The 12291-nt window shown below is 45.1% G+C and overlaps 1 protein-coding gene across 3 annotated transcripts; it reads right to left on the bottom strand.

Moving 5' to 3' along the window:
• Positions 1-368: 368 nt before the first annotated feature.
• On the bottom strand, positions 369-12291 carry LOC116070025 (pyrethroid hydrolase Ces2e-like). Of its 3 annotated transcripts, none has more exons than XM_031341128.1 (12): positions 12196-12291; positions 9364-9568; positions 8477-8618; positions 5106-5239; positions 4754-5016; positions 3882-3976; positions 3467-3607; positions 3272-3352; positions 2902-3046; positions 2352-2489; positions 1444-1516; positions 369-1026 (listed from the first exon to the last, which is right to left on the bottom strand). In XM_031341128.1, the coding sequence occupies exons 1-12, from the start codon at positions 12266-12268 to the stop codon at positions 840-842; spliced, it is 1677 nt and encodes a 558-aa protein (XP_031196988.1). In that variant the 5' UTR covers positions 12269-12291; the 3' UTR covers positions 369-839. The 3 variants fall into 3 exon arrangements, with proteins under 3 accessions (XP_031196988.1, XP_031196987.1, XP_031196989.1); XM_031341127.1 differs by having other exon boundaries at positions 3882-3980; positions 4758-5016; XM_031341129.1 differs by lacking the exon at positions 3882-3976 and having other exon boundaries at positions 4758-5016.

Genomic DNA, 12291 nt, shown 5'->3' with positions numbered 1-12291 from the left:
ATTAAGAGTTGGGAAGATCTGAGAAGATAAAGATTACCATGTTTGCTCATTCTAGCCAGTGAGGACACAATGTGAACTCTTTTGAGTCAGAGGCTCAGCTCTCACCACACAGAAATCTGATGGCATTTGACTTTAGATGTCTTGGTTTATAAAAATGTATATAGACCTCTGCTATTTGTGTGTTATCTAGCTTACAATTTTTAAAAGAGATGTTGGTTTTACTGTGTTGCTTAGGCTGACTGGAACCTCGTGGGCTTTTGTATTCCTCTTGTCTTAGTCTCTGAATAGAAGGGGCCACAGATACCTACTACAGAGCTTAATTTGCAATTTGTAAAGTTTTAGTTTTGAACATGTGAAGACAACAGAACTTTGGATCATTAGGTTTCTTTATTGGCTACTTGCAAATAAGAAAGACATGAGTCTTGCTGAGAGAGAACATGGGATTTTCCCATAGCCCACCCCATGTACTTAATATTTCCAAAGCTTCTGTTTTATTTGAAGAGGATCTGGGCCTTGGAGATGAGGAGAGGATGAGAGATGAGGAGAGTAAGGAGGGAGCCTTGTCCCAGTGGAATGTGAAATACTGGGACACTTAGGGGATCTCACATCTATACAATCATGGGACATTTACTGAGTGGGTCTCATAAAAGGTGTCCCAACACATTGAGTAATGAGTGACACACCAACAGTTTGTCATACATGTTGGCTGAATGAACAACTTTAGAGGTTAGGAGTGTTTCTGTTTTTGTTAGACTCTATAACGATTCTGAGTGGGCTTTAAGAATGTTAGGCTGACCCCATGTATACTCAATCCTACACATCATTTTTCTCAGAGGACGCTACAGCTCTTTGTGATTTTCTTGAGAACCCTTTAGCTCCTGAATCTTCTGGGGCAGAGTCTTGGTCCAGAACTGCAGCCTTCTGGCCTTCAGGGCTCGACCCACAGCAGGCTGGGTGTCCAGCTTCAGATACTGCTCATCGTGGTCAAACACAGGCCAGTGGGGTAGACCCTCGCTGTTGGGGTTCCTGTGGATATCCACCCAGCAGAGAAGGTGAAAATTACTCTCATCCAAGACCTGATCTCCTCATTTGTGTCAGGGCAGTGAACCAATTAGGCCAAGGGTTGAGGGGGCTGATGGAGCAAGTGTCCTTGTACAGTGATACAAGTACCACCCACTGGTGTATGTTCCATGTGGAGCAAGACTACCTGACCAGTTTTGTGTCTCTGCCTCGGAGGGAAAATTTAAAGAACAGTACCATAGTACCTGCCAGGTCACTGGAGTATGCCCAATAATCAATATGTATAATATATCTTCCCTGGGATGAGGAGGACTCTACCATGTGATGAACTATCCATGCATGTTAATGAGATCATCAATCACAAATGGGAACCTGGATAGGGACCCACCACTGAGGAGGTTGGGGGAGGGGCGTGGTTCTCACCCATGTCGTGCAAAGTTGGCCCAGTACTTCATCATCCTCCTGCTCAGCAGCTTCTCCTCCTCAGTGAGGTCAACTGTAGCCAATGGGAAGACAAAGATCCAGGACCCAACCACCTGATGCAGCTGCCTACGTATGCTCCACAGTCTCCATTCTTACTGCATCCCGACCCTGAACTCTAGGTCTCTTTCCCTTCCCCCTTTACTACCCAGGATCCAAGAATCACTCACACCTCTAATTGAATTCTTCCATGTTCATTTCTGCTTCATTCCCTCTAGCATAAGTGTGGTGGCTTGGATGATCTGATCACCACAGGCTCACATATCTGTTTGCTTGGTCCCAGTTAGTGGAACTGTTTGGGAAGAATTAGGAGGCATGGCCAAGCTGGAGGAGATGTGTCACTGGAAGTTGGCTTTGAGGTTTAAAAGTCCACTCTATTCCAGCTCTCTCTCTCTCTCTCTCTCTCTCTCTCTCTCTCTCTCTCTCTCTCTCTCTCTTTCTCCTCTCTCCTCTCTCTCCTCTCTCTCTCTTCCTTGTGCTTATGGATCAGGATGTCAGGATGTAAGTGTTTAGCCATTGCTCCAGTATCCTGCCTACCTGTATGCTGCCATTAATTCATCCATGATGACCATGAACTCTATCCATTTGAAACTGAAAGTTCCAACACATTCTCTCTTTTTTCTATAAGTTGCCTTTGTAATAGTGTCTCATCACAGCAATAGAAAAGTAACTAATGTAATAATAGATTATACTTGGAAGGGTCCAGATTCTAATCTGGGTGTGGCTTTTAAGCTGGAAATGGTACACTCTTGATTATGTCTTCTCCCAGAGCTTGATTTTCTCAACTGGACTGGAAGCTCAGGTATCTACCTTGGACCCCATTCAGCTTATAAAAAACAAGAAAAACTCACGTTTCATGCCCCAGAAGGAGTTCCCAAAGACAAAGGGAACCTCATCTCCATGGTCAGCTTTCACCCAGGGTGGTCTGACATCTTCGAGGAACTTGGCACTATGACGGAATTCATAGAAGTAGACATGCAAACGGGAGCCTAGAGCTAAGGACATATGGTGACAGGACATTCTCTTACCTGGAGCTTTCCTGCTCAACCCTTGGTGACAAGGTACATTGGTATAAAGTTATCTAGTGTCACAATTGTCAAGTGAGTCATTCCGGGCTGGAGCACTGCTTATGGAAAAGTACTTGGCTAAACAGTGACCATGACCATCCTAGCTGAGTAGTTTGGGCAAATCAACAGAGTAACAGAAACCTGTTTGCTTATCTGTGCCTGGATAAGATGTCACTCTCTCACACTAGAAGGAAGAAATACTGATGTATTTCTTGGTCCTTGGATGTCTTGTACCCGAACCATGACCCAGACATGAGACAGGACCTGGATACTACAGAGTTTTTCTAGGACCCATGGCTCTGAGCTCCTCTACCCCAATTATATGTGTACTCACTCTGAAAGTGTGCTACTTGGAGTGCAGGGATCACAAACATGAAGTCTCCCATCATCTCCCTGAACTGTTCTTGGAGAGTCTGGGGATCCTCAGTGTCCCCCATGTACTCTTCCATTAGCAGGTCACCACACTCAGGAGGCAGCATCTACACAAAGATCAGGAAGAATGAGGTTAGACAGGTTATTGTTTTGACAGGCAGCAACCTCAGTGTGAAGAATGCATTTGGGGATGAGATAGGGTATCAGGGGAAGGTATAAGTTCTTAGGGGATCCCACCTGTAACCACACATGTATACATATACACATTGTTTCCAAACATGCTATCTATACAGAAGTCCTTTCTACTGGAGGCAGTACTCAAGGTGTCTCACCATCTGTGTTGTTGTATTCTTCAGAATAGCCTGCAGGGTCTCTCTGTTTATTTCCTTTATAGTCTGCTCAGAGCCTATAATCTGGGAGACAGAGGACAGTTTTTAGTGTAAGGTGTGATGGATATGGATCAGTCTTCCAGTGTTTACCATATGAGTCTCCAGATTTCTAGAGAATTGGAACTGTGTGTGCCTCACCATGGGGAGAAGCCAGCCATATTCATCATTGTTGACACCAATGATGCTGGGGACGGGATGAAAGTCCACAGAAGTCAACAACTCTTGGGGGTGATTGGGTAGGAACTCTCCATCCACCACAGCAGGGATCATCTTGAAGACCTGAGGAACATCCAAGGTCAGTGATGAAGGTCAAATCCATATATATATGTTGTTATCTACTGAGAAAACTTAACCATTACCCCCCTTTCTTTGTCTCAGGATGATCCTCTACCCCTGGCAGAGATTCTACATATATTAGGATATCTTGGTATTCATTATACACACAGGATTAAAAGGATATCAAACCATGGAGCAGAGGTAATTTGTTTAGACTAGTAGGACTGACTCCCATATCCTGTAGACCAGGTTGTACAAGACACACAATTCTCCTAACCTTGTTAATAGCCAGAATCTCCTCTTCACTCTTGCCTCTCAGACAGTGCACGAGGGTCTCTGAGTCCATGGCCTCACAACCAGATAAGGTGGCCACTGTCTGTAAAGAGACCAGGCAGGAGTTGATTCATCCTAGTAGGCCAAGGAGAAGAGTTTTCCTAATCCCAATTGGATGCCACTGTGCCCAAGTATCTTTGTGCTGTGCAGATTAGAGTAAGTATGGAATTCCCATTTTCTTGTTCCTTAGATGTAACACCAGAGGGGTCATCCTACCTAAGCATCTTTAAAAATAAGCTGTGTGTGTGTGTGTGTCCCCACAAGTGCATGTATGTTCATGTGTGACTTTGGGAGTGCCTGTGGCATGGTTTGTGTGCAAAGATCAGAGGACACCGTTGGTTGTTAGCTCCCCTTTGCTATAACTCTAATTGTCCTTTATAGTTTCTCTTCAGCCTACAAGAGTCTATCTTGTTTGTGACCTTCCAGGGATTTTTTTTCCGGGTCTCTACCCCCTCTCTTACCATTGGAAGGCTAGGATTACAAACTTGCTACCACATGCAGCTTTGTGTGTTTTCTGGGGGATTTGAGCTCAGGTCCTTATGCTTTATAAACAAGGCAAGCGCCTTTATCTACTGAGCCACATCTTCAACTCACGCATGTTTGTTTTTGATGGATAATGGAGGTCACAAGGTGCTTATCTATGCTCACTCAGCCCGTGTAAGTCAGAGGGAAGTGGACTCTAACCCTCGAGTCTCCCAGAAAGTACTGGAAAGAAGTTATTTCCCATGCTCCTTGTTTCCCCCACTGAGTGGACTTCCAGAGTATCAGAGGGTGAGGGCTGAAGCTGTAGGATCATTGATAGGATGGTAGAAGTACTCACTGTATAGACCACCTCAGAGGTGTTGGAGATAAGGTCGGGAAGCAGGGCCACCCCACTCTCCATGATGGCACCATGGAAGAGCCCTTGAGACATGGGGGACACAACATGTGAAGACACACTTGTGCCACCTGCAGATTCACCAAAAATGGTGACACGGTCAGGGTTGCCTCCAAAGTGGGCAATGTTCTGTTGGACCCAGCGTAGGGCGGCCACTTGGTCCAGGTATCCCCAGTTGCCTCTGGCATGCTCATCTCCAGAGCTGAGAAGTGGCAGGGAAAGAAAGAGTCACAGGGCTTTCTTATTTCTGTTCATCCACTACTGTACAGCATAGGCCAGCACCAGGCTTACCTGAAGAAGCCCAGGATACCCAGGCGGTACTGGATAGTGACTACCACTACATCTTCAATGGCTGCCAACATGGATCCATCATGAATGGAAGCCATGCCCTTAACCAGTGCACCACCATGGATCCACACCATCACCTGTGGAAATCAAGTCAGAAGCTAGGAGGTTCCCACTCAGCTCTAGCTCCACCTGGAGTGTCTCCTACTTTACCTAATGCTTTGTCTTTGTGTACCTAGGCACCCAGAGAAAACTCCCTCAGGATGTTCTCACCAGGGCCACAGACAGCCCTGGCACCATCTCTCTGCCTCTCTCAGAACCCAAGCCCGAGTTAATGGCTCTAAATCTGGAGCAGCAACACCCTTCCCAGACTCCTCTGAAATGAAATAAAAGGGGGTGTTTTCATCAGTGTCTCTTCAGATTATTAATCAGTGTCTCAGCTGGTTATGTGATGTATGCCTTTAGTACCAGAACCCTGGGACCAGGCAGGCTGCCACGCACCTTCTTCACTTCTCTGCTCCAGATCAATTTCCAGGGTTGCCCCTAGAGCTGCAACAGGACACTAGCTGCAGCTTCCCTTCCCCTATCTTCATCTTCTGTGGATCCCTCAGACCATCCCTCATGGCCTTCCCTCCCCACCTCATCCCTGGGACCCAACCGTTAACTCAGGGGCAACCACCAGCAAAGCCTACGAGATGACCAGGTAGGTTGACTATAGACTTTCACGATCTCTGTTCCCCTAGACCCAATTCTCAGAGTCACCCCTAGCACTGCAACAGACCATCTCCCTCTGACCTCCCCTTCCCCAAGTCTCCAACACCAACAAGAATTCCCTGTGAATACACCAGCCAAGCATGCCAGTAAAACAAGCAGCAAGTGGCACACAGTGATGCACTCTCTGAAAATCTAGAGGCGGGTACAGAAACCAAGGAAAACAAAGCCCACCAGACAGAAACAAATCCAGAAATCAGTACTAGACCTATACTCACTCCAAAAGCTGAGGCCTAGACACAGCATAAGAACACAATGACAGCTAAGGCAGTATGTCTCCACTAGAGCCCAGCTATCCTACCACAGCAGATCCTGAATATCCTACACAGCTGAAACATGTGAAAGAAGACCTTGAAACCAACTGTATGAAGAAGATAGAGGTCCTTAAAGAGGAAATGTATAAATCCCTTAAAGAAAGCCAGGAGAACAGGAACAAACAATTGGAGGAATGAATAAATCTTAAAGAAAGCAAAGAAGAAACAAACAGTTGAAGGAGAGAAATAAAAGTGTTCAAGATCTGAAAATGGAAATAGAAGTAATAAAGGAAACACAAACTGAGGGAATCCTGGAAAGGAGAAAGATAGGCATGCAAGCAGGAACCGTAGAGGCAAGCTTCAACAGCAGAATATAAGAGACGGAAGAGAGAACCTCAGGCGCTAAAGGAACAATGAAAGAAATGGACACAACAGTCAAGGAAAATGTTAAATCTAAAAAAATTACTGACACAAACATCCAGGAAATCTGGGACACTGTGAAAAGACCAAAGCTAAGAACAATAGAGATAGAAGGCAAGATTCTTAGCTCAAAGACCCAGAAAATATTTTCAACAAAACCAGAAAATAAGTTTCCTAATTTACAGGAGATGCTTATAAAGGTACAAGTAGCATACAGAACATGAAATAGATTGGACCAGAAAAGAAAGTCTGCTTGCCACATCATAATCAAAACACTAACATACAGAACAAAGAAAGGATATTAAAAGCAGCAAGGAAAAGAGACCAAATAACATGTAAAAGCAAAACTATTAGCGTTACACCTGACTTCTCAGTGGATACTCTGAAAACCAGAAGGATCTGGACAGATGCTTGCCAGACTCTAAGAGACCATAGCCCATACTTGATGCCCATACTAGGAGAGGGAGTCCATGCCCTATACTACCCGGGTAGCCAAGAACCCGAGACTGGATAGCCCAGAGTCCAAGGGTAGAACCAAACATGACTGGCAATAAATAAATAAATAAATAAATAAATAAATAAATAAATAAATACCAATGAAGTGATTTCTAATGATCTCCTGCTATAATTATAGATCAGTGCCTTGTCCAGTTGTCATAAGAGAGTCTTTCTCTGGCAGCAGATGGGAGCGGGTGCAGAGACCCACAGCCAGAAACTATACAGAGAGTCTAAATTGGATGTTTCCATCAGATCTCTCCTCTCAGAGATCTGGGAACCTAGCAGAAGAAGGGGAGGAAAGATTGTAGAAGTCAGAGGGGATGGAAGGCACCAGCGGAACATAGTCCACCGAAGGAACTAAGCAGGGCTCACATAAGCTCACAGTCTTAAGCAGCAAGCACAGGGCCTGCATGGGTCTGCACCAGGTCCTCTGTGCACATGTTATGGTTGTTAGCTTGGGGTTTTGTGGTACTCCTAAGAGTGGGTGTGGGTGTATCTCTGACTCTTTTGCCTGCCTTTTGGGAGTCTTTTGCTCCTACTGGATTGTCTTGTCCAGCTTTGACATGGGGGTTTGTGCCTAGTCTTGTGGCATCTTGTTATGCAGTATTTGGTTGATACCCCTGGGAAGCCTGCTCTTTTCTGAAGAGGAAATGGAGGTGGAGAGAATCTGGGGAAAAGAGGATTGGGGGAAGCTGGGAAGAGTGGAGGGAGGGGAAACTGTGGTCAGGATGTAGTGTGTGAGAGAGGATCTATTTTCAATGAAATATATATCTAATATAATAATATATGAATAATATAAACATATATGTATTATGTAATATATATTTCATATATAAATTTAAAAATATTTTAAAGTTTTAAAATAAATATTAAAATATATAATATATTTTAAAATGTATATATTGTATAAATATATAAATAAAAAATAAAATATATATCTATATCAGAACTCTGGGAGCAGATGTCAAAGATCTCTGTGAATTTGAGGCCAGCCTAGTTTACACAGTAAGTTCCGGGCCAGCCAGGGCTACAAAAGGAGACACTTTTAAAAAACCAAACCAAACCAAACCAAACCAAACCAAACCAAACCAAACCAAGCCAAACCAAACCAACCCAAACCCAAACCACACCCACACTGGCACAATGGGTAACCTTGATAATAAATTGGCATGACCTCAGTGTTTAGCTCTCAGGCCTCTGGTAGGTCATGTGGGATTTGAGTTGATCAAAGAGCCACAACCTCTGGCTCCTCAGGGTCTTTAGGTCTCTATGTCTACCCAGAGAGCAGTTTGTGCCAAGGCAGAGTAGTTCTCCATGGATCTGATAGGGTGTGCTTCTCATCAGGGCTCAGATTGATTTCTCCCTTCTAGCCATCCTGAACAAATGCACTCCCAACCCCCTACCCCACAAAGCTGGCCATGGCCTGACACTCACAGGCAGATTAGAGCCCCCGTGGGCATGAGCTGGTGCATAGATGTTGAGATACAGGCAGTCCTCAGATGTAGAGATGGGAGGCATGTTCAGGTTTTTCATCTTCAGAATCTTTGCACTCATGGTTTCAGAATTTTGTAGACACCTGGGGACAATGACAGACAGTTATTCCAAGAGATGGAATACAGTGGCTAAAAACAGACCCTGAGTATATATTTGCTCCCAGCCGTCAGTATTTAGCTCTCAGGCCTCTGGTAGGTAGTGTGAGATTTGAGTTGATTAAGGAGGCACAACCTCTCTCTGCCCTGTGGTGTCTTGATAACTTGAGATCCCTCTCCAAAATCTCTTCTGATCAAGGTAAAGGTCACAGGCACTGGGAAAACTGGTATGGATCTCAAACTTCCACTGAGGCTGGCAGATGGGAGGGGGCCTTAGATACCACTTCTCCTTTGAATGGGATATCGACATTTTCATCTGTGAAAACTATTGGTGTATGTAATGATACCACTTCTCTTTGTACTCTCTGAGGCCTGGTATTGGAGTGCTGTACTCGGATAGCCGCTGCATTAATAAACATGGTGGTGGGACATCTTTCCTTTCGTGGACTCTCAAGGAACTATTATTTTCCAGAATCTGTATTTGGAAGACATGTATTTGTTTTTCTGCCAGTGGTACCTAGACACTTGTAGGTTGGCACAGTGATTGTGGAGGGTGATTTTGCCAAGAAACCATTGTTACCTTGGCCTCTCTCTGGCATCGGCAGAATATCCCCATCACAGGGAGAATGCAGCTGAGGGGCTAAGATGGAGAAAGCACTGCAGCCTGGCTCAGAGCTCTGAGTTCCTGCCCATTCCAGGGCCTGAAGTTCTCTCGGCCTCAGGAGAACTTACCTGGGTGGGTAGGTGGTCCCATTCCTCACGCCGCTCCATGGCTCAGGAGATTGAGGTGGTGCAAACCTCAGCTGGCCTAGAGGTGGCTTGGCAAAGGGAATCCCCAGGAAGGTGTGGACACTCACTCTGGTGTCATTCAAGTGGACAAGGCTACCTTGAACCTGTCCTGTATGGGTGGTCCTGATGGGGCTGGCTGAGTCTTCACCTGTGAGGGACACATGATATCAAGGTTGGGTCACCCACCTTCAAACCATGGGTGTTGTTACTTTTTTGTGAGCCTCAGCTCAGCTTTCTCCAAGTATCCAGGTCTCCAAATCCTGCTGACTGCTAGGCACCAGATTATCCAACCAGGCTCACTGCGGGGCCTTGCTGGAAGCATCCCTCCCTATGAGTTCCCAGTAATACATTTTATAGTTGATGCAGTTCAAGTGCTGTGAGAGAGGAATCCCTGTGGGTTTGCTGGCACCAACCTAGCTTCCAGTTTATTGAGAAAGCCTGTCTGGAGGGAATGAGGCAGAGAGTGAAAGAGACACCCACATCCTCCTTTGCCCTCTGTGTTTAACAGGTACACACATGCACATACAGTGTGTACACACCACACAGGCATTCACAACACACACACACACACACACACACACACACATGCACATGCACATAAACAAATGAATATAATTTAAAAAGACCAGGCTGTTGTAGCTGGGATTGGAGAGCAAAGACTTGATTTAAAGTCATCTAATAATCCCAGTAAACCTAGGCTGTTTGAGTCCTGGTAGTTGGTAAAATGGGAGATGAGCTAGGTCCTCTTCCTCGGCCTAGGTCCTGCCTTGGGCACTACACCAAGCCCAGACTCTCCAAGCCTGGGGCACAGGGAGGTATCCAGGGAGGCTCTCTGAGTGAAGTTCTCATGTCTCCATACCTCTCTAGTGCACTGGGTTCTCACTTCCCCACCAGCTCCCACCTCTATGGCAACTTGTCTCCACAGTATCATGTTTCAGTGTAGCAGAGTCTGGCAGACCTGCCCTGTTTTCATAAAAAGAGTGAAAACCTTCCACACCTAATAAACATGGATTGCATGTTTGATTCTACTTGGTGTGGTACCAAGCAGCTATTCCCAGGGACCAGAGGCTCTCATCCCTAACTCTTGCAATATGTTGTCTACAGGATTACGGTGCCATATGACATATCTGTCTACATTGCTCATTGAGGTAATGGGCCACTGATAACTGTTACTGCTACAGCAATAGACAAAACCTGTTGAAACTGGTCTGGTAAGAGCAAGCTACATACAGGATGCTCCATCTACCAAGAGATGCTCTCCACAGAATCCCACGTATTGGAATACTTTCTGTCAGGTGGTGGAAAAACACAACCAAGAAAGAGGCACCTTTTGACCAATATGTGAAAAATTAAAAAAAAAAAATCTATGCACACATTTTTAAATAAAACAGAATTGGAGTTTATTCAGCAGAGATTCTGAATGTAAATAACATGTGGGGAAAGTATAACACATCTCTAATCACATGTGAAGCCTCCTCAAGAGTCATCTTGTCTTTATAATAGCCATATGTGCAAAAAGCAGGCCCGTGAAGAGAAATAAAAAGGGGGTAGAAGATTATCCTGTGATCAAATCTCAGCAAACATCATCTATGTTATGTTTAAAACCAAAGAGTTCCCATTGATTGGATTGCCACCTGACTATTTATATGATATTTCACATTCCTGATTTTGTTAAGAATTTCTGTCCAAATCTATTTCCAGATTGACCCCCACCCCTGTTCAGTAATGATGATGACATTGTTAGGGGATTCTGTTTTTACATATCTCTACATTTAACTTTTTTATTTTTCCCGAGATAGGTTCTTGCTATGTAGCCCAGGCTGGCCTGCAACTGAAAAGTCTTTTGCCTTTTCTGTCTCATCCAGCATGCTATTTACACGGATATGCTCACACCTATCTTCTTAATCGTGTGTGAGACGGGATGGGACACAACTCTGCCCCTCTTCTATTTATTAGTAATTCTGAACCCAGGACCCAAACAAGAATGTTCAAATAAGCCAAAAGGGAGTTGGGGAGATTGTCCTGCCCAAAAGGTCCTGGTGGCATTTCAGACTCTGGACAACACCAGGCAAGAATCACAGTGTGAAGTCAATGTGGTCTCTGTAGGGGAGGTCTGACTGAGGCCTGGCAGGACGTCAGCATGGCTCACACTTGATCACCTTTGGGTAAGAGGCATCAGACCTGTGTACAATATCCTGCTGGCTCATTTTCTTTTAAGTTCAAAGTCTTTGTGGCAGGATCAGAGCACATGCTCTTTGCCTTGGAAGTCAAGTTATGCCTTTTCCAAAGGTCAGAAAATGGACAAGGGAACTGGACCTCTCGGTTTGGCAATTGTTTGTAGGGCTGGAGAACTGTATAACTGAGGGCCAGGAAACTTTCCTAGAGTCATTTTAGAGTATACTAGGTTGCTTTTCTGTTCAGCCCTCACCTCAAACCTGGAGTTGTAGCATTTACTGTTCTGTAAAACATCTGGAAATAAATGACTGCATAAAGGTATGATTAATTTTGTTATTACCCAAGGATCAATAGCAGTTACAGTCATAGGCACAGCCACATATAGAGGAGGGAAATGCCCCATCTGCCCCTTTGTACTTCATTAGTGCCTCTCATAATGAGCTGGTTCCTTAGGCATCACGGACCTTCTATGTGCTCAGAGGCCACCTTTCCACTCTGTCATCTCTACCTGCTCCTCCCTCCTTACCACCCTCCCTACCAAAGCTTTAGCCTCTGAAAATTGGCAACTCTGGTCCCCATCACAAACCTAGGGAGTCTCACCATGCACATGGAGGCGAAACAGAAGACCACAGGCTACAGCAGTCAGCCAAACAGGAGGTGTGACCAGCAACATGATCAGCTCTCGGGCCTGAGTCT

The sequence above is a fragment of the Mastomys coucha genome, unplaced genomic scaffold, assembly GCF_008632895.1.
Source record: "Mastomys coucha isolate ucsf_1 unplaced genomic scaffold, UCSF_Mcou_1 pScaffold22, whole genome shotgun sequence".
Lineage (NCBI taxonomy): Eukaryota > Metazoa > Chordata > Mammalia > Rodentia > Muridae > Mastomys > Mastomys coucha.
Note: the sequence above shows the minus strand (reverse complement) of the source record. Positions and strands in the feature narration are given on the sequence as shown.